The following is a 22,132-nucleotide window of genomic DNA, read 5'->3' as shown; positions in this document are numbered from 1 at the left end:
TCAATTTGAACTGTTTGTTGATTGAGATGAATTCTTGGGGTTCAATTCATATTATTTACATGCACATGAAGGTGGTCATTGTTTTCAATCCAAGTTTATTAAAGACAGAGAAACACAGAAACAAAGATCAAGGGTTCCCCCTACAAATGAACCAAATTACAAAAAAAAAATGCAAGTGTTCCCCCTTTCAAAAAAACAAGCCTCCCTAACACAAAATCCAAACACCACAAACTAGACCCACTATCCATCCCTGTCTAGCAGGGTTTAAAATAGTGGGTGGATGGCCCCCAGCGCGTCGCATTGAAGGCATTATTTAAAGGGGGGCCACCTATTAGAGCCTCTCAAACTGTGCAAGTGCAACAGCGGAGGGGTTGAGGACAAACATCACGCTGGAATTACAGTGGCAGAGGACGCCCTGGGGGACACAAAAAATCAAGCTGAAGCTTCTTCTATAGATGATCCAGCACTACCACTGCAAGAAAAACTCTAGAAACTGCTTGCAGTTGAGATGCAGCAAGCTTCAATCAAGCTTCAGCTCAAGCTGGAGTCAAGCACCCAAATTCCGTGCTGGTGTACCTTGAGTGTGACTGTGTACCTTGTTCAGCATCTCAATTTTGAACATGCTGTAGTGCTCATGCAGTAGGCTGAGGCAAATGAGCATCCCCCTGAGCACCCTTTCATTTTCTTTTATTAAACACTCCATGCACTATTGAATCCAGACAGAATAACATAAAAAGGGCATGTACTCATGAAAGGGATATGTACAGATGAAAGAGATATGTACGCATGAGAGGGGAATGTGAGGAGGTGTATTAACACATAAAAGGGATATGTACACATGATGAAAGGGGTATGTATGCATGAAAGGGGTATTTATGCATGAAAGGGGTTTGTGCAGAAGGGGTATTTGCACATGAAAGGGATATGTAAACATCAAAGGGGTATGTAAACCTGAATGATGAAAGGGGTATTAAAAGGGATCTAAAAAACTCAAAGGGGACATGTAAACATGAAAGGGTCATGAACTCATGATGAAAGGGGTATGTAAAAATTGTGAAAGGGATACATGCACATGAAAGGGATATACACACATGAAAGGGGTATGTGCACATAAAGGGCTATGTACACATTATGAAAGGGGTGAATGCATACAAAAGGGATATATGCACATGAAAGGGGTATGTGCACATGAAAGGGGTATGTGCACATGAAAGGGGAATTTGCACAGGTATCAACTCCTGTACTTAGTTTTTTGTACCTTAGACTCACTCTTGCATAAATTAGACAATGTGCATGGAATCAACCAGTGCTTGATTCTTGCATGAGGCACAGCTTGCCTTGAGCTCTTGCATCTCAACTGCAAGCAGTTTCTAGAGTTTTTCTTGCAGTGTACGCGGCTCTCAAGATCAAGCAACTTGAACACCACGTTAATCAAGCTTTGAAAACTACGCCAAGTTGTGACGTGCAAGTGCTACCACGCGCGCCAAACCACATGTACATATTACATAAGCAAACTGTGAAATTTTTCAAAGTCAGGATCCCCCTTGCCTGAGGAGGATCTACAGACTTCAGCACACCAGAACCACACCCCAGATAACCCAGGATCACCACCTAAGAGTTTACAACACTCCCAGTATACCTACTGTCACAGGCGCCTAGGATATTGACAGTAAGTAAACTCTTTCACTGAACCTTGCTTATCCAGAGTGAAACTCTGTTGCTCTTGATTGCTTCTTCATTTCTTTAACTCTTTCAATCATCAAAGATCAAAAGGTTCTCTCTGATTAGACCTATAAAATCAGAGCAGAGTAGTAACCCTACTTCTGAATCCCACCAACAATTCCTTGTTGTGAGTGGAGGCTGTTGCACTCTCTTGGCCTTGCACAGCTGGCATCCAACTTTTCCAGGTTGAGAATAACCCAGATCAATTATTAAAAGACTTAAAGTCTAGGCCTGATTTTCTCTTTTTCTCTCTTTCTTTCTCTCCTTCTGTTTGTATTTCTTTATCCCAAGAAATCCAACCAGATTCCCCCCTTTTTTTCTTGTGTCCTGTAGTCACATAAGAGACTTAGGCTTGCAGTCTTGCATCTGCACGCCGGATTGTCCGGAGCTTGCACTCATGAAAAAATTGGTGTCAAAGACTGGATCAAACATCCTAATCACCATAGATATCAGCCTGATTGCAACTGGGGTCAGCCAGCATGATCACGACAACCCGGCTGTCTCTCTTCATTCCGGCAATCCCGGCCGCAAAGGAATGGTCTAGCAGCCGTCCGTGCAAGCCCTGCAATGCTCCAAGCCACCACACCTATGCCTTTGGTCTCCTGGCTCCCGCACGCGCCCTTGTCCACCTCCGACCCAATATCGGCCCACCTCCGCAACAGCAACAAAAAAAACACGCAACCATCTTGGCAATTATAATCTTACACAAGCAGGCGGGTCGGCCGACGGCGCCGGGGATAGCGTTGCTTGGGTTCAACTACCATGGCCCGCGCTGGCTGTTGTTATTCAACTCGTTCATGAAAACCCACGCCTAAGGACATCCCCAAGACATCAGCGACTGCTTGGTCAGCCATCATACCATTTTGGTGCTAATAGGACCCCTGGCGGCATGGATTTGGGCGCCGGTGAGGGACTCCTGTCCGTACTAGGCAGCGGCAGTCGTGTGAGGGGATTGTTGCTGTTTAGGCTGACCTCGTGGCGGTGGTCCGTAGAGATGAGCGCGGAAAAGATCAAGGATAGCTTTGGTTGGAGGTGGTTTTGAGATGTTCGCCGGGGGTTTGGATCCTTGGCAGTGGTTGTTGATGTTTGGAATGAGGAGGAAGGTGATCTTAAGAAGGAACAGAGGAGATGGATGCGGATCTGGATGAAAGGGATGCAGGGAGCCAAGCTCCAAAGTTTGAACTCAGAAAATATGATCAATAAACTCTTGATGGACCGTCTTCTGGGGATCAGAATGGTCCTCACCATTTACCACGCTTGGCGCAAATGGGAAGATATTCAATATGACAACGACATAAATTGATACATCACTAGACTTGAAGCTATGCTTGCTGAATTCGCGGCTATGGGTCTAGATGTTCCAGCTACTATACTTAGCTGCACGATTATTGCTTGAATATCTAGGAAACAGCCTTCCTTGATGGAGACACTCATCAGCAATGCAGAGCTTTTGGCCAACCCAAAAGACATCATTGCCAAGTTAAGGGATATAGCTCACCATGATGCGGTTCACTATGAAAAAAAACTCGAGAAACTGCTGCAAGTTGACATGCAGCATACTTGAGTCAAATGCCCATTTATACAAGGCTCATACCAATGAATCCCAGGGTGGTAAATCCTGGAATTCCTGCACATTGCTCAACTGAACTCTGGTGCAGTGCACAATACTGAGGCACACCAAGCTGAGTCTGAGCTATGTATATATATGTATATATATATATATATATAACACAACCTACTCTGAGCTGAATGCTCAGCTTTATTACATACCAGGAAGAAACCTTCCTGGTCAACAAGCCCACAGAGCTTTTATGTAGACTGGGAGGGATCCTCTCAGTCAACATGATGAAAGGGTACACACCCTGCTTGATGACCGGCACAGTCCGGTCATCAAGCGGGTACACATACTCACTCGATGACCGGCACACGCCAGTCATTGACCCGGTACACAACCCGCTCGATGACCGGCACAGTCCGGTCACCAAGCGGGTAAACATACCCGCTCAATGGCCGGCACATGCCAGTCATTGAGCGGATACACATACCGGCTCGATGACCGGCACACGCCAATCATCGAGCAGGTACACATACCCACTTGATGAACGGCACACACCGGTCATTGAGTGGGTCTAATCCCACTTGATGACCAGCAAACACCGGTCATTGAGTGGGTCTGATCCCACTCAATGACCGGCACACACCGGTCATTGAGTGGGTCTTATCCCACTCGATTACCGGCACACACCAACCGTTCTTTGAGATGGTACACTCAATGACCGGCACACGTGTTTGCCGGTCATTGAGAGGGATAAGACCCTCTTGATGACTTGCTTGTGCCAGTCATCAAGCGGGTATGTGCCGCTCAATGACTGGCATGTGCCGTTCATTGAGCGGGTATGTGTACCCACCCGATGACTCGCGTTTGCCGGTCATCGAGGGGGATAAGACCCTCCCGAGGACTGGCGTGTGCCGGTCATCGAGTGGGATCAGACCCACTCAATGACCGGTGTTTGCTGGTCATTGAGTGGGATAAGACCCACTCAATGACCGGTGTGTGCCGGTCATCGAGTGGGATCAGACCCACTCAATGATTGGTGTGTGCTGGTCATTGAGTGGGATAAGACCCACTCGATGACTGGTGTGTGCTGTTCATCGAGTGGGATCAGACCCACTCGATGATTGGTGTTTGCTGGTCATCAAGTGGGATAAGACCCACTTGATGACCGGTGTGTGCTGGTCATCAAGTGGGATAAGACCCACTTGATGACCGGTGTGTGCCGGTCATCAAGTGGGATCAGACCCACTCAATGATTGGTGTTTGCTGGTCATCAAGTGGGATAAGACCCACTTGATGACCGGTGTGTGCCGGTCATCGAGTGGGATCAGACCCACTCATTGACCGGTGTGTGTCGGACATCGAGTAGTATTAGACCCTTTCAATGACCTGAACACACCGGTAATCAAATGGGTCTAATTCCACTTGATTCCGGCGACTTTCAATGTATGTAGGGCCCTTGTCCAGGAGGGATTCCTCTTGGACAACCGGTGCATGAAGCAGTTGTCCAGGAGGTATCCCTCCCGGGCAACTGATATATGAAGTAGTCATCCGGGAGGGATCCTAGCCGTACTGGAGGGATCCCTCCCGGGCGACTGGTGTATGAAGGAGTCGTCCGGGAGGAATTGCCTCCCGACGACTGTTATGTAGGCGGCGACTGTTGTATGTATCTGTTGTCTGGGAGGGATTCCTCCCGGACAACTGGTGTATGAAGCGGTCATCCGGGAGGATCCCTCCCGGGCAACTGTTGTATGGGGCCGTCGTCCGGGAGGCCTCCCTCCCGGACGACTTTTGGTTGACCGGTGTTACACATGTTGTTGACTGGGAGGGATTCCTCCTAGTCCGCGTTGTTGGGTCTATGCGGCCTTGTCTGTCGGCTGGAGGGATGCCAGCCACTTGACAAGGGTGCTGGTATGTACTTATAAGGTGCTACTGCTGTGCCAGCTGAGCATCTCACAAGTACATAACTGCACAAAAAGTTAGTGTGGCTAAGCAGAGTATCAACATACTTGCTTAGCCTGAGCTAATCCATAAAAATACATGGACTAAACCTGGAATAAAGCTGGACAAACTCAGGTATGCAGCAATGTATCAGCCTGGATCTGGCATGTCAACTGACACCAATTTCTCAAGTTTTTTTCACAGTGGTTACTGCTACCATGGATCAAGGCCAAAGCTCATTCGGGAGCCAATCCACTGCCTTAGCCACTCAAGCAACGCAATTCGCAAACAGAGGCAACAACCCACGGAAACACCGTCCTAATCCGAATGCTTGTCGTGACCACAAGCATAATCCGCTCTCCGGACACCCAGAGGAAGAGTGTTGGACCTTACATCCTGGACTGTACAAGAAGGCGCGCCAAAATCCTCCGACTGGTCTGATTACAACGGCCACAGCAGAGCCTAGCTCCTCGGTCAATATTGTTCGACCGGCATTTGGGTACCTTACAGGATTGGAGGGCGACAACGAGCGCTTAAGAATGGTCCTGGACTCCGGGGCAAGCCACCACATGCTCAACACCTTTGAGCTCTTTGACACGTCAATACCCGTCCGAGTCAGTATTTCCACGGGCAATAAATGGGATCAGAAAGAACTTTTCGCCGTGGCGAAAGGCAACGCAACTTTGCGCTTCTCCAACGGCGCCACCATAGTGTTGAAGGATGCCTTATATGTCCCGAACCTGACGCAAAGCTTAGTATCTTTTGCCCAGCTGATGGAGAATCAAGCCGTCATTATGCCCTCGCCGACTGGCTTCGAAGTGAAGATCGACGATCTAAGTGCCCTGGTGGTCGATACTTCGAATTTCATCTTCGAGATTGTTGGTCTTCGCGACTTGCAAGAGCAGCCAACTGCAAACCTAACTGAAGTCAATGCCGCTCCCAAAACTAGCGACTTTGAACTCTGGCATCGACGCATGGGACACGCAAGCCAAAAGAGAATTGAGACAATGCTTGGTAAAGCCTTACCTTCAGAAGCGACTAAGGCATGCGATGCCTGCATGAAAGGGAAGATTACTCGTCTGCCCTTCAACAGTCACTTTAAGGCAGCACTTGCACCTCTGGACACTGTCCATGTGGACCTGGTCGGCCCGATTTCACCTCCGACAAACAGCGGGGCTCGATACTTCCTGACTATCGTCGATCAATATTCCGGATACATCCACACGGAAATTCTGAAAGAGAAGAGCGCTGCAACAGCGGCTATTCTGGAATTCAAGAAATTCTTTGAGAACCAAACTGGCGAGTCGATCAAGCGATTGATAACTGATGGTGGAGGCGAGTTTGTCAGCAAGAATCTTGGAGAAATCCTGAAGGAGGTCGGTATTCAACATCATGTGTCGCCGCCTTATACACCTCAACAGAATGGCTTCGCCAAAAGGGCCAACCGCACCGTCATAGAAATTACACGGACGCAGATGATGCAGGCCAACATGGCCCCCGAATGGTGGGGCGAGGCGGTGAAGGCAGCTACAGCAACAACCAACAGCCTGCCCTCGTTGTCAAAAAGTAGAGCTTCACCCATCAAGCTTATGTTTTGGATGAAGCCGAACCTCAAGTTCTTCCGACCGTTTGGCTGTCGGGCCTGGATAGTCAAGCCCAAGCAAAATAGAGGTCAGAAGTTAGGGCCTATTGCGTGGGACGGCGTCATGTTAGGAAATGATAACGATTTTTCGTCCTATCGGATATTCCGGCCTGACAACAGAGCCATTGTAACGTCAAAGCAAGTACACGTCGACGAAGCTTCGTTTCCTCATTGTGCAGCACTGCACAAAAGCCACAACGTGTACGGCATCGATAAGCTGCCGTCCTTCAACTCCTCTGAGCCGATGCCCTTCGCAGAGGAGCAGGACTTGGTGGACCAGCAAAGAGCTGAAGACGACGAGCGTGAGGAAGAAGATGAAATCAATCAAATCCTAGGTGACATTGCGCCAGGTCCTCGCCTGGATGAGCAAGACGAACTCACTGATGACGATGAGACGGCCGCCCCTCATCAGGAAGGTTCATCTCTGGAGCCGCAACAACCCAGAATCATGAAGGTCATCGGTCCAAGGCACCCGACGCACATCATCGGCGACATCGATCCGACCAATATTCAGAACTACAGCCGCCGCCAAATGTTTCACACCACCGCTTCGACTGACCCGGCTAACCACAAGCAAGCCATGCGCTCGAGCGAATCGCTGAGCTGGAAGGAGGCTGAACTGAAGGAAGCTGCTAACATGGTCCAGCACGACGTCTGGCTGCAGCGAGCTCGAGAGCCTGACGATGCTCCAATCCCGGCCACATGGGCGTTCAGGAAGAAACTAGGCCCTGACAATCAGGTCACGGAGTTTAAAGCGCGCATTTGTGCGCAGGGCTTTCGGCAAACGCACGGCGTGAACTTTGAATCAAGATTCGCCCCAACCGGCCGCCCATGCGCACTTCGTCTGTTTATCTCCTTTGCGGTGGACAATGATCTCGCGATACATCAACTGGATGTTCATAGCGCGCTCCTTACGTGTCCTCTTGAGGATGAGGTAGCTCTTTTACCTCCACCTGGGCTTGACTTTCCTCCAAACACCGTCTTGGAGCTGAAGAAGGCGATATACGGTCTACGTCAAGCGCCCTTAGTCTGGTACAACCGACTGTCAACCTACCTCAAGACCATTGGTTTCACGATATCGGTAGCTGACCCCTGCGTCTTCTATCGACGGGGCGTTCCCGGCAGAGAAGATACGTATGTATTTGCCCATGTTGATGATCTCGTCTTCGTCAGCAAAAATCCCCTGAAATTTAAGGCCGAAATGGAGGCCGAATTCAAAATCAAATATATGGGGGAGGCGGAATTTCTCCTCGGCATGAATATCAAACGCTCAGTTGACGGCATCCACATCAACCAATCTCAGTTCATTGATCGGAAGCTGGAAGAATTTGATTTTGAGAAGCTTCACCCAGCCACCTGTCCGCTCAACCCAAAAGCGTATCTCAGGAAAGCAACGCAGCAGGAAATCGCTGAGTTTTGCAAGAACGGAGTCAATTACAGAGCGCTCATTGGTTTGCTTAACTATCTTAGTGTCCTGACTCGCCCCGACATCGCCTATGCGGTGAGTTCACTATTGCAATATCTCGAATCGCCAGGCATGCCGCATTACCATGCAGCAGTTCAGGTTTACCAGTATCTTTCCGGCACCCGGAACTTGGGACTCACTTACGCCAAGAACAAGAACAATGCGCTGAAGGCCTACGTTGACGCAGACTGGGGGAATTGCCCCGACACTTGTTGTTCATCCACTGGCTTCGCTATCATGTCGGGTACTCACCTGCTGGCCTGGAAATCATCCAAGCAGGCAACTGTATCCTTGTCAACGACGGAGGCCGAGTACAAAGCGCTCTCGGACCTTGGTCGGGAGCTTGCCTGGCTGTCAAATTTAATCTCCGAAGTGAAAATTCGTCCGGAAGAGCAGCAAATCCAGGTTCTAGTTGACAACAAAGGGGCGATTGATCTAGCAAACAGCGAGACTTCGCAAAACAGCTTTAGGACTAAACATATGTCGATCCGCCTGCACTTTGTCCGGGAACTTGTAGTTCGAAAGCTCATCCAACTCAGCTACATCAGGTCTGAAGCCAATGCAGCCGACTTTCTCACCAAGCCTGTTGGCCGAGTCATCATCCGCAGAGCGCTGGAGCTCATCAGTATCAAATCCTTATCTCAGTCTGCTTCCAGCCTACCGGCTCGAAGCATGGCAGGATGTCAGGATTCGGGTACATCCCTGAATCAGAGGAAGCGCAAGGCTGTTAGCCCTAACCCCACTGGGGACCGAGGTGAGCCAGTGCGGCCTCCAGGCGCATGCAATATGCATGTCGCCCTCAGGCGGATGAAGTCGGCTAAAGCTGATTCATCCGCTCCTAAACCTTCAGCCACGTCAGAAACCGACAAAGCGCCCAAGCAACCCAAACAGGACAAAACACCTACCAGGTATGTGAGTCCGTTGGGATAGCCTCAGCTAGGACAGATGGAGCTGACTAGAGAATCTTTATGATCTTGCAGCCTACTTGTATCCAACGCCCAAGACCAACAAGGTTTCAGCCTCAGCAATAGAATCTCTAATCCCACCAACGGAGGTAAGATCATCGCTGCAGTGCCATAGTCACAAATGACTACAGACTGACGGTTGTTCTTGTGCACAGCAACAGACAACCGCAGTCCCAGATCTCTCTTAGCTCGCATTGGTGAATCTTGAAGAACAAGACCCACAAGCCTCAGTAAGATTTATCTTTCTTATCAGCGCATCCAAAGGAGCGTGTTTACTGACAAGATAAATCTTGTTAGCTCTCAGAACCCGGAGGTTGCTTCAGCTACACCGTAGCACTTTAGATTTATTAAATCTCATTTTCACACAGTACCAAGCGGATCTGCTCTTAGGTACACAATTGTCTTTCATTTCTTTCTCTGTCTCCAAGTTTGTTGGATTGACCTTTTACTTACAAGAAATGACAAATCTCTTAGTTGTGTGAAATCTAACATTTCACATCTATCAATATGGCTTTATTGACCTGGCCACTCTTGAGCTTCTCTGGTTAGAAGTGATGGAGTACATGGGCTGTGTTTGTTGTTGACAGTCGAGTCTCCTTCCCCATTAATCCTTTGCCTCAACGGGTCAGCAAATGTGTATTACAAGAGAAGATTGTTGCAAAACGTATAATCATGTCTTGAATCTTTCCTAGATAATAAGACATCATCATGATTATGGAGGCCTTCATCTTTAGTAGCCAAGGATTGACAGAATGCCAATCAACAGGGAAGTCAGTATTACTGTCCAAGGGATAGTAGCAAGGAAGCCTATGTTGCCCCAAGTCACATAACGAATTATCTGTCTTGTCCTATCCGCCTTCTTTTTCAATTCCATCAATTCATGCCCGCTGAAAATTATCTCAAGTTTCTCCACGTCTGGTGAAGCATCCGCTCAACAGGTTGGATAGGTAGGCCTATTTGGGTGGTCAAAGATCCATTTTGCAATACAAGGTCCGTGCATCCAATGTTCGCACTGATCCAAAACATAGACTGCATCACTGGCCTCCATATCCTCAAAACAAACTACACACACCGTATCTTGATTTTTGGTTTCAATATCATAATGGAGTCTTTCGCGAGCGGGATGACCTTCATGGGCTTCATTGATGGGGTTTTCTATTATTTTTTGACTTTTCAAATCTATGTTCTTCCTCATTACATCGCCAGGTTAGGGATCATTCCCCTGGATTCCCAAGATATCAGACACTGATCAAGAACCTTTTGTGATCTCTTAATATGGAACAGAGCTCACTTCATTTCTACAATAAGCTCCTAATACGTTGGATGATGAATCCTGCGAGCACATGAAAGGTTTCATTGCCGCACAGCGTTTGATTGGCTGGGTGGTACTTGTAGATGCCATGTTGTTTGATCCTGCAGTGTGAGTCGCCGGTTGTAAACTTGCAACAAGCATACTTGATTTATCAGGGGATTCCATGCCAGAGTATTTCTGGAAAAGCTATGGTTTAAAAATATATAGTCTGAACATCAAGCCGCACAATATGGAGGTACTGGCCCGCCGTTTTGGCCAAGAAAATGTGAAACATGGTATGGAACCGCCAATTTTGCCACATGAATGCCACTTTGCCACCGTCCCAAGGCACTAGTCCGCCAAATTGGTCAGTCCATACACCAGGAAAAAAAAATAGTCACTTGATGACAAGTGACATCATGCCAGCTCCAGCGGGCTACCCACCATCTACCCACCATCTACCCATCATCTACCCACCATCTACCCACCATCTAACCAGTTTAAGAATTTCCACAGGAGATCCTCAGTTTTTGCTGGGCACCACTGATCCCCATTTCTGGTCAGCTGATACTCAGCTTTAGCTCCCAGCTTATGCTCAGCTTTGGTGCCCAGCTCATGCTCAGCTTTGTTGCCCAGATCAGAACCAGTCCTGGCCCAGCTTATTTTCAGCTTTATTCCAGTCATGGCTCAGCTTAGACTCAGATTAGGACTATCATTGGCCCAGCCAATGCTCAGCTTTGGACCAGTATTGGCTCAGCTGATTTTCAGCTTTGGATAAATCTTGGCCCAGCCAATGCTCAGATTCTGAGTCTGACCACTCCTGTAACAGCTTATGCTCATCTGTGGACAAGCCTTGGCTCAGCTTATGCTCAGCTGTGGACCAACCTTGGCTGAGACAATGCTCAGCTGTGGACCAGCCTTGGCTCAGCTGATGCTCAGCTGTGGACCAGCCTTGGCTCAGCTGATGCTCAGCTGTGGACCAGCCTTGGCTCAGCTGATGCTCAGCTGTGGAACAGCCTTGGCTCAGGTGATATTAATCTTTTTAATAGTCTCAAAAAATCTGATACTCAGCTTTGGAACAGCCTTGGCTCAGCCAATGCTCAGCTTTGTACCAGCATTGGCTCAGCCATTGCTCAGCTTTTGAAAAATTTTGGCCCAGCTGGTGTTAATCTTTGGAACAGTATTGTCCCAGCTGATCCTAAGCTCTGCAAAAGCCTTTTCCAAGATGATGCTCAGCTTTGGACCATTGTTGGCTAAGCTGATGCTCAGATTTGGAATATTCTTGGTCCAGCTGACACTTGGATTTGTTTCAGGCTTGGAATATCCAATGCTCAGCTGTGGCCCAGGCTCAGCCAATGCTCAGCTTTGTCCCAGGCTCAGTCAATGCCTATTGCTCAGCTTATGATGAGCATCATCTGTTCCTGGGAAAAAGTTAGGATCAGCTGACTGTGCCACATTGAGTGCTCTGGTGCAGTCCTGCAAGCTCTACAAGTGCTATTAGAGCAGACTTGGAGCAGCGCTGGAGTAGCCCTGGAGCAGAAACCAAAGCTGTATCATGTCACTTGCCATCAAGTGACTATTTTTTTTTCCTGGTGATACTGGATTTCAACCGCCATGGGTGGCATTTAACCAGCCAAGTAGCCATTCTCCGCCTCTGAACCGCCAAGCATGGCACTCAGGCTCCATTTTTTCCATACTATACTTCAAATGCACCCAACAAGTTTGAATCCTTCTAATTTGTTCCTCATCCATACAGGCTCTGGCATACCAATTGGTTCAACCTCTTCCCCATAGGAATATAACCACTGGTTGAGTTGTGGGTGGCTCATATAACATGACAGCCATCTTTTGACCATCCACCCCACTTCGGTCACAGTCATAGCTATCCAAAGCCGATATATTTTAGAAGGCAAGAACCCTTGGATCACCAGTGGCAGGCTCATAATCCCAAGTACGGTGTATTTCTCCCTTGTCTCCTCCTTATACAAACACATAACTCATCCATCTTATTTGGCCACTCCACTTTGCTCATAGCTAGCTGAAGCCTCATAAGATTATGGAAGGCAAGAATTATCCGGTTACCATCAGCGTGCTCACCACAACCCCTGAAGCCTCATAAGATTATAGAAGGCGAGAATCATCCGGTTACCATCAGCGTGCTCTTGCGTTGTGCAGAAGGGAAAACACATCCCACACATTATGAACGGTGACATTGGGAATTTCTAGATCTAATCCATCTTGAAGGTCCATGATGGTATTGGAAAACCATTTTGGAGAGGTTCAAAGTAGTTCAGTGCCTTCAGGATAAAACTTGTGTTCCAATGCATCAGCAGCACTCTGAGGAACAGTGATTAGACCTTGCTCACCACCTTGATCCTGCGGGTAGTTGAAGCACCAATCAGCACTGCAGCGGTTGGGAAGAATGCTCTTCTTGTCCAGGCACCGTTTGTAACGGTTGTAATTCTTCACCCATTCGTCAAGGCTTCTTTGGATGAGTGGAACCCATAAGTAGATGAAAAGTAGTCTGTGGAGCTCCAAAGGGATCAGAAAATTTCCCGGTTGAAAAGTGTAGTAAATGGATTGCTTACTGCTGTAGAGGATCTTGAGGATCATACAAAGTTTCTTCAATTGCGGTGAAGAGTTTTTCAATCAGCGCACTATTGTAATATTTCATTAGCTGGGACCACAAGCACTTGATTTTCTGGTTGTGTGTGCTCTTGGTGAAAAGGTGGGATTGAGTTGGATCAATTGCACTTGGATTGTATTGCTGAGTGAGATTAATTTGATGTCCATCCATGTGAATTTTTTTGGTCCCTCGATTAGTTGATGTTTGTCTTGGAATTCCACCGAGTATTTTGACCAACTGGAGGTAGTAATAACCAATGTGCTGCGGGTTGTTGTTTGTAACATGAACATAAATTCCAAGTATCTTGCAGCTCCAAGCATTGATAAAACTGTATAATGTTATCCCAAACTTCTTCAACTTGTCATGGCCATTGGCAGACCATGTAAAGTTAGGTCCAGGGGTCTTAAAGACACGTCGCTTGAGGACCCTCTTGGCTTGGGTTTCTACACCATTGGGGTCCAATGTGCGGTTGATGAGCGCAACAGTAAGGCTAAGTAAGAGGGTAAGTCACAAAGTATCAAGGCCCATCCAAAGTTTGTAGTTTCTTTGAAGCACAACTTACTAGTGGAGTGTGATGCCAAAATTTGACTGGAGAAGCTGTTGCAACCGCCGGTACCCAAAATTCCGTCCCTCTGGCACCTGATGAAGCATCATTATGCACAATACAACAGCCTCAACGGTCACCTTTGCTGAATCCAAGTCGTCCAATCGTGTTGATAATTGCATGGAAGCAATTTTTTACTCAAGACTACGCTTAGAACCGGTGTACTGGTGAGAAGTGGTCAGTGCGTAGTGAATCTGTGGATAGGTTAATCCTTGATCAAATTATTTCTGGATTTCTTCTTTGATGTTGGCCATTTGCTGGGAGGCTTGCCGTATCAATCCCCATTCTGCTTTACAGCAAGATAACGTGCATTGAGAGACAGTGATTGAGTGACTTTGCTTCAGGGACCGCAGTATTTGGATATCAGTAAGGCCAGATTTGACCAATTGTTTGACCACAGATTGAAATTTGGGCCTAAATTTTTGATTGTGGACACGCATGGTGGTGTAGGGAGCAAGGATGTTGATTGAGAACTGAAGAATCTAGAGATTACCTGATGGGGTAAGTTCACACCAAAGTCACGAGTCCTCATATCAGACGTATTGATTGCATAGCTATGCACTAACCTGATTGATAAGAGCACACCGTGGTAAGATCTACACACGCCCAAGTCCTGTAATTAAGCAGTCAGGAGGGAGCTGGGGCAGGTGGATACATAAGTTACGGTTAATTGGTCTCACAAGGTTAGGGTTGGCAACCGCCAGGTGCATAGGGCTTGGTCAAAGTTACTGCAATAAAAAACCGTGATTGACTGTTATATTGGCTTGGTATCACTGCATTCTTATGGATGCCTAATGATTTACGCAGTTCTCCCACCGCAGTCTTTCCACATGTGTTTCAGGTGGGGTGGAACATTATGGAATGTGGGTCTATCCTGCTGTATTGGCAGATTTGGTGCTTCAGTTCTGTTCAAAAATTCACTTTTCAGTTTGAGAATTTGCTGGCCAAATTGGCGGGCCAGTACCTCCATAATAACAATTACTTTGTGGAAAATTCTACTTACAGTGACAAGGATTTCAAAAGGCGTTTTCGAATTTCTTGTTCATGAGGATTGAACAAGATATTGTTGAACACAACACATACTTTTTACAGAAGCCAGTGAGTTCATTTTCTAATCTTTTTTGTCAGCTAGTTACTGTATCAGAGCTAGCTAAACAATAAAAACATAAAAAGAGCTTCATTTGAAGCGTACAAAAAATCTAAGCATAAAATATAAAAAATAGCGCCTCCTTACAAAAAGTAATAAAAAGGAGGTGTAAAAATACAAAATTATAATCCATGAAAATACAAAGAAAGGTCTGCAAATATTATTGTGCATTAAAATCCTACTAAAAATGAAACCGCAGACCAATTCTAAACTTACGCTGGTAAATGTGCGACTATGACCGATGAATACTATAACAAAGATGTTCAAAAAATAAGCATTTGCAAAGAGAGTCGCTGTAACAAGAACAAAGCGCTCATCTTAGTACATAAAACAGACCTCTGTTGAGAGAGGAGCTCATCTTTGTAACAAATGCTAAAACAGGAAGATGAGCTCCCGTAACGTCTAGGACTAACCCTAGAAACGTGGATTCTTAGGGCAAAGAAAGATCCTGACAGTGGGCTATATAAGACAAGAACTTTTCCCGCTACAGAAAAAAGACATCTTCACACACCCAACTAACAAGCACTTCTCTGTACCTATTCGACTTCATAACTTGTCCAGCATACACCGCCGTCTTGTCAGTTTTGTCTGAAGCTCAAAAGTTATCTCCGTAGCGCACTTCTTGTCGCGCTATCTCTTCTTCACCAATATCCCTTGTAGAGGAAAAGCTTCTCCGCCGTCTCTGTAAGTCACCTCAATAGCAAAGGCCCTTCGGTGAGTAAGCCAAGTTCCTCTTATTTCTCTCAGATCTTCTCTTAAAAGATCTAGTTTGGGGTAACCTCAGCAAACCAAACCTGAATATCAGGCCCCCGCTGTATCAGGCACTCCACTACCCCTGTTTAAACAGGCCCTGAACACTTATGGAGGGCACTTAACTACCCTTAGCTCTCAGAGTTAAGCCCCTCCATTTATAAAATAAGGCCCCGTTTGGCTGCCACGTTATATGTCATAAATGGTCGAATTTATGACGCGCGACCCCCGGGGGTTTCAAAGTTTTGGTGGCAACAGGGGGCGAACTTTGGGTCGCGGCGTCATAAATTCAACAATTTATGACGTATAACGCGGCAGCCAAACGGGGCCTAAGATAAAATTTGTATTATCTCTTTTTGCCAGCACTCTATATCAGAAACCGTGCTATTATCTCATCCTCCAAATAACATTTGGTATTTCTTGCAGCTGGTGTAGCTAGAAGACTTAGTCTTGGTATCACCACCGCTGACATTTTTGTTTTCAATCAATCCCTGACTAGCATCAATCTTGTATTTACTAGGACTGTACAGGACTTCTGGGCCTCAGTACCTGTCAGAAGATCACTGCGGCCCTTTGGATGCTAGCTTATGGAGTTGCAGCCAATTCTACTGATGAATATTCGCGCCTTGCTGATACAACTAGTCAAAACACCCTACGTCTGTCTACCCAAGCAATTGTTGCAATTTACCGTGAAGATTACTTGAGAAAACCAACCAAGGACAACTTGAAGAAAATTCTACACCAAAATGTGAAGCGTGGGTTTCCGGGATGTATTGGAAGCCTAGATTGCACCCACTGGAGCTGGAAAAACTGCCCATTAGGGCTTGCCAGTCAATACAAAGGCAAAGAGAAGTATCCGACTATTGTTCTTGAAGCCGTCACAACTCGAGATACTCACATTTGGCATGCATTTTTTGGCTGCCCTGGGTCTCAATGTCCTTGATTGGTTGCCTCTATTCAATGATGTTATCCACAAGCTCGGCTGCCAAGTATCCTTCAAGATACACGACAACACATACAATTATGGCTATTATCTAGTTGACGGAATCTACAATCCCTGGGCCACTTTAATTCCGTCAAAGAAACACTCCACAACAGCAGCTAGTAAATACTTTACAAAAAGACAGGAAGGTGCTTGGAAGGATATTGAGAGGGGGTTTGGAATTCTAAAGGGCTGTTTTCAGATTTTGGACCGACCAGGCTGATTTTTCTACAAGAGTGTGATGGAGGACGTTATAATGTGCTGTATCATCCTACATAATATGCTCATAGACAAATGGAATGATTGCTCCTTTGCTCCTCCAACTAATCTTCCTTACAATACTCGAGTGATACCTCCAGAACCAAATCAGCCCCCACTCACAAGCAAAGAAATCAACTTCCGAAGAATGGATGTTCAATCTTGACTGCAACATTCATACTTGATTGAAGACCTTGTCAATGTGCAATTTTTACGGCGTGGTTTATCAAGAGAGCAAAGGATTGATGATTCAAACAACGAAGAAATTGATTATGACTCACATGATTCCAATGAGGATTCAGACAATGATGCCGAACATACAGACAGCATTGCCATGGAATATAATATATGCATTTTCTATTTTCCATCTAGCAATACCTTGTTTCCTTTTTCACTTGGATGCTTCAGTTTCTCCCAATGTAACCTCAGATTGGGAGCAAGACATGAGATTGCCCGTTCACACTTTGCAACACACTCCAGAGAAAAATTTATTTGCTTACGCCGGCCGTTATGTGCCGGCGGCTGAGTGAAGATAACAGCACAGGGACACTTCACAATACACTCCAGAAAATTATTCTTTGCTTACACCGGCGGCTTAGTGAAGATAACAGCACAGGAACACTTCGCAATACACTCCAGAGGGACTTATTCTTTGCTTACGCCGGCTGCTATGTGCCGGGCTCAGTGAAGTCAATGCTGCAGGGCTAGATAAGAAAGAAACTACAAGAAATCCAAGCTGGGGTCGAGAGTTGGATCTGATACAGGAAAAAGAGAAGATGGGGAAGGTAAAGTGTCTTCATCTTCATCTTCATCATATTGGTCTTTGTTATCTTTTTTCATATGCTTGTTGATTGGCTTGCGAGGTTGATTGAGCTTGATTGGCAGCATCCTGTCGAGCTTGATTGGCAGCATCCTGTCGAGCTTGATTGGCAGCTTTGTTTCTTTGCATGTCTTGAATGATCTCTTTCTTTTTTTCAAAGTGGTATTCTTGAGCAAATTTGTCGAGCTTACTGAGGTCCTTGTCCATGATGGTCATCTCGATTTGCACATGTAAGCCGTCCGCGCGCTCCTGCTGAATGTGATTTGTCTCTTCTTGGAGTTGATTGGCTTGATCAAACTGGGTGATTCATCACATTTACAACACTTAGTTACACACACGGTTACATACATAGCTACATACATATTTACACATAGCTGCATCATCACTTAAATACATACAGTCTACACATGCAGGCACTCATGCAGGTGCTAGCTGCATGTCACTAGCTGCATGCGCTAGTGGATTTTTGTTGCATAACAACAGCAGGTGACCTGGTTACAGCATGACTACACTAACATCCTGTCCTGACCAATCACACCCCCTGATTCAGCCTGCATGTCATAACCCATAATCACCTGTACTGTCCTGACCAATCACATTCACCCATTCAGTATATGTACTAGCCAAAAACCCTCATTTACCTAGCTAAAATATCTCATGTGGAGCTCCTCTGGAGCTAAAATCCCTCACTGTTGTCTATAAAAGGAGGCTCTCCTCCCCTGTTGTAACTTTCCCCCAGAAGACTACCTGCACTCAGTTTCCCCTATAACAAAGTACACAACTGCTCACTCCACAATATACCAGTCACCCTATATTTTGGTTTTACACACGTTACAAAACACTTACACACGAAATAACAACTCTACACAGCACTCACATTACATGACACAAACCTCTGAGGGGTCCTCTTTGACCAACTATCACCTGGTTGAAGTCCAGACTCCTCACTCATAACACATTTTAGCAACTTCATCGCACCCACTTTATAACAACAGTTATCTTTTGATAACACTCCACTATCACTACATAAAACCTGCCAATCTGAGATTGGTGGGCTTGTTTTAGTGTCTAGTGAACCAGGAAAGGCAGAGGTTTCCTCATACATCCCTTTCCGCACTCAGCAAAAGGTTCTCAGGAACACTTTTGAGCTTTACAACGTGTGATTTTGTGAAACCTTCCAAGGTGGGAAGGTTTCACACAGGATAGGGCAATAAGCTGCCCCAAGCTGATACCCACTGCTCAAATCCGTGTTTGGATTCATGTTGGCAGAAATGCACTGTTGCAGACAGGTTGGCACCACAGCCACCTGTAGGAAGCAATGGGGCCATTGTAGCCTATGTATTTGTTGTACATAGCGCCAGAGCAGGAACAAATTAGCAGCCATTGTTACTTGATGTCACCTGATGTATGGTGACAATGCATTTTTCCTGGTGGTCTTACCAAAATCATTAACATTGCTTATCACTTTGCATCATGACAGGAATGCTACTCTACAATCGCCACAGAATCAAAAACACCCAATTAATGGTTCATCAGTGTATGAAGCTCTTGATAAAACAAACATTCTTAAGAGGCAGCCTGAAAATCAGGAGCAAGCTGACTTTCAAGGGAAAAAAACAGACACCCCCACTAAATCCCAGCCATCTGAAAAATGGGAGGGGCCCAAAAACTTGAAATTCAATTGCCTGGCATGGAGTGTGATTATGGCTGACGTTCTGGGAGAGGCAAAGGCTAAGGCTTCAACCTTGAGTTTCACAGAAATGGGACATTAACCCAAAACAACAAACAATCAAGTGGAATTACCACTTTATTATTTAAATTGACCGGAGAGAGGTTAAATTGCGGTTACAAAGGAGGAAGTTTGGTGGCACTCAATGCCCTTGTAGAATTTATTCATAGAATCGAAAGAAATGTGTATTTTTTATAAGTGTAATTAAAAACTTGGCTATTTTGAATGAAACATTGACCAAATCCAAATTGCCAGACAGAAAATTGCCACTGTCCAAGGGATTATGGCTTTCTTTCCCAAGTCACCGCAAGTCAAAACGCGAAACATCAGTCTTTCCACCTCTGTTGACCTTTGGGTGTTGAGAAGTTTTTTACTTTGAAACATTATCAAAAGATCCTCCAGGTCTTCTGATGAAATGTGCACTTGACAGATTGGACATGTTGATCTATTTTTTTCTCCAAACAGCCATTTAGAAAGGCAATCTTTGTGCATCTGATGTGTGCAACTCTGTAGAAAACATACATTGCTGGCCTCCATTCCTTACCAACAAATCAAACAATCAGAAGATTCATTTTTTGCTTCAATGTCATGATCAATTTGGTGGTCTTGATTGGATTCTTGCACTGAATTAGTTTGGGCTCCATTGACATTCACAGTTTTCTTCATCATTTTTATATTTTCATCTATACAATTTCCAATTCTATCACCATGCCACAAACCAATGTTCTGTGTTTGCATATTATTTGATTTTGATTTTTTATTTTCAGGGACTGTTGTTGAATTAATCATATACTCTCCTTTGAATTTGCCTTCAATCAATCTTGTGAGACAATTGGAATTGTGCCCCTGGAATCCCAACTTATCAGTCATCAAGAAAATCTTCAGATCAGATGATTTGGAAAAGAACTCACTTTATTTATTTGAAAATCTACTAATGCATTGGATGATGAAGCCTGTAAGTACATGGAATGTTCAAGTGCCGGTTGGTGTTTGATTGGTTGTATGGCACTTGCAGATGCTATGTTGCTTGATTTTGCAGAGTGAGTCTCTGCTTTTAAGTTGACAGCAAGATGACCTATTCTATTAGGGGATTCCATACAAGAGTATTTCTGGAAAATCTATTGAGGAGAATCATATGGTCAGTCTGAGCAACGGACTGTGAATGGCCATATCAATTGCTCACTATCAGGAACAATAGCCGGGAGAACATTTTTCAAAGTTTGAAAAGAGTAAATATAGACACTCCGTACAGAAAGAGCACTTCTATACTTTATGAGAATGAAATTGATGTAGATGACTTTTGAATTTGGCACGGCTTCAAAATCAATTTGTTTTACCTTTTCTTCCTGCTTTCCACTATATCTAAAGTGAGAAAAACCAACAGGGATGGGTTTCCGAACTTCTTAAAACATCTTGCCCATAATTATTGATTGTCATGAGGCCGGTGTGACGTCTTGAGTCGTTAGGGTGATCAGGTACAGAAGGATCCCGGATCTCAATACTGAACTTGTAACACTAGATGAGTGTGGACTCCTGAGACCAGAGGAGTTTAAAGAAAATTAAAGTGAATATCAAGGGGTAATTTTTGCCACTGTGGCTGTATCTTGTAGCAGTATTTTCCATAGCCCTCCGACGAAAGGGGTATGGGTCGAGGACAGACAATTGTTATGTTGAAGCTAGGTAGATTTCTTTTATCCCCGCAGCAGCAGACTTGATGCAAGTTCGGGGCCCGCACAGTTCGAGTCCCTAGCCCCATTCTGCGAGGAAAATGCTGCCTCGCAGCCACTTCTTCCACTCGATCAGGTTCAAATCATCATCATCACCTAAACCAGCAACCCGGATCCATCCCATCCAGCTCGACCATCAATCCCTGATAAACTCCCAACATGCTCAAGCCTCAGCTAAATCACTCATCGATCAACTCCTGGCCCATCATCCTAAATTCAAAGAAACCTTAGAGCCATTCGCAAAGCTGAACTTCAGTACCAGTGGCGGTAAAGGCGGTCAAAATGTCAACAAGGGTGTGCCTGGGTATCTTTTTTTGTTTCTGTTTCTTAAGTACTGAGATCTCTTCGATCCCTCGTCAAAGTCAATACCAAAGCAACATTAAAGCTCGAACTCGGCAAACTGAACTCCATCATTCCGGCGTATTGGATCACCAATCTGAGTAATTCAGTTCAGTCAACCTTCGCACTTATCATCCTTGTAATCCAGTATCCGTTTTTTATTATTTTCCTTGAGGCTGATCATTTCCCAATTGTTTGATGCAGCATTTGTATGCACCACAAACTGGCCAACTGGTCATTCATTCCTCGCTTACCCGGTCTCAGCCATCCAACGTAGATGACTGCTGGACAAAATTACATCACATATTTAAAAGCGCGTCGGAAGCTGGACTGATTGTAAGACGCTCGACTAGTCTCTCTGCTTTATATTAAGATTCAAGCGGTTGTCATGGTGCATATACCAACCAACTCTCTTGGTACCCGGGGTTTTTTAGGGTGAAACTTCGGTCGAACAAGCTGAAAAAGTCAAACGACTGAAATCGATCGATAAGAGTAGAACAAAGAAGCTGAAAAGTATTCGCAAAGATATCAAGGCAAATCGATCGAAACCTATCTTTTAAAACAAGCCA

General features: G+C 45.6%; 2 protein-coding genes across 2 annotated transcripts; one reads left to right on the top strand and one right to left on the bottom strand.

Moving 5' to 3' along the window:
* Positions 1–17,668: 17,668 nt before the first annotated feature.
* On the bottom strand, positions 17,669–17,975 carry PtA15_7A523 (uncharacterized protein; the record flags this gene model as incomplete). The annotated part of the gene is made up of 2 exons (XM_053171138.1): positions 17,669–17,889; positions 17,960–17,975. 2 exons carry the CDS (start codon positions 17,973–17,975, stop codon positions 17,669–17,671), a joined length of 237 nt encoding a protein of 78 aa, XP_053022349.1.
* A 3,290-nt stretch (positions 17,976–21,265) lies between these two features.
* On the top strand, positions 21,266–22,123 carry PtA15_7A522 (uncharacterized protein; the record flags this gene model as incomplete). The annotated part of the gene is made up of 4 exons (XM_053171137.1): positions 21,266–21,518; positions 21,587–21,672; positions 21,768–21,899; positions 21,998–22,123. 4 exons carry the CDS (start codon positions 21,266–21,268, stop codon positions 22,121–22,123), a joined length of 597 nt encoding a protein of 198 aa, XP_053022348.1.
* Positions 22,124–22,132: the final 9 nt, after the last annotated feature.

The sequence above is a fragment of the Puccinia triticina genome, chromosome 7A (genome assembly GCF_026914185.1).
Source record: "Puccinia triticina chromosome 7A, complete sequence".
NCBI classification, from domain to species: Eukaryota; Fungi; Basidiomycota; class Pucciniomycetes; order Pucciniales; family Pucciniaceae; genus Puccinia; species Puccinia triticina.
This window is presented reverse-complemented; position numbering and strand designations above follow the sequence as displayed.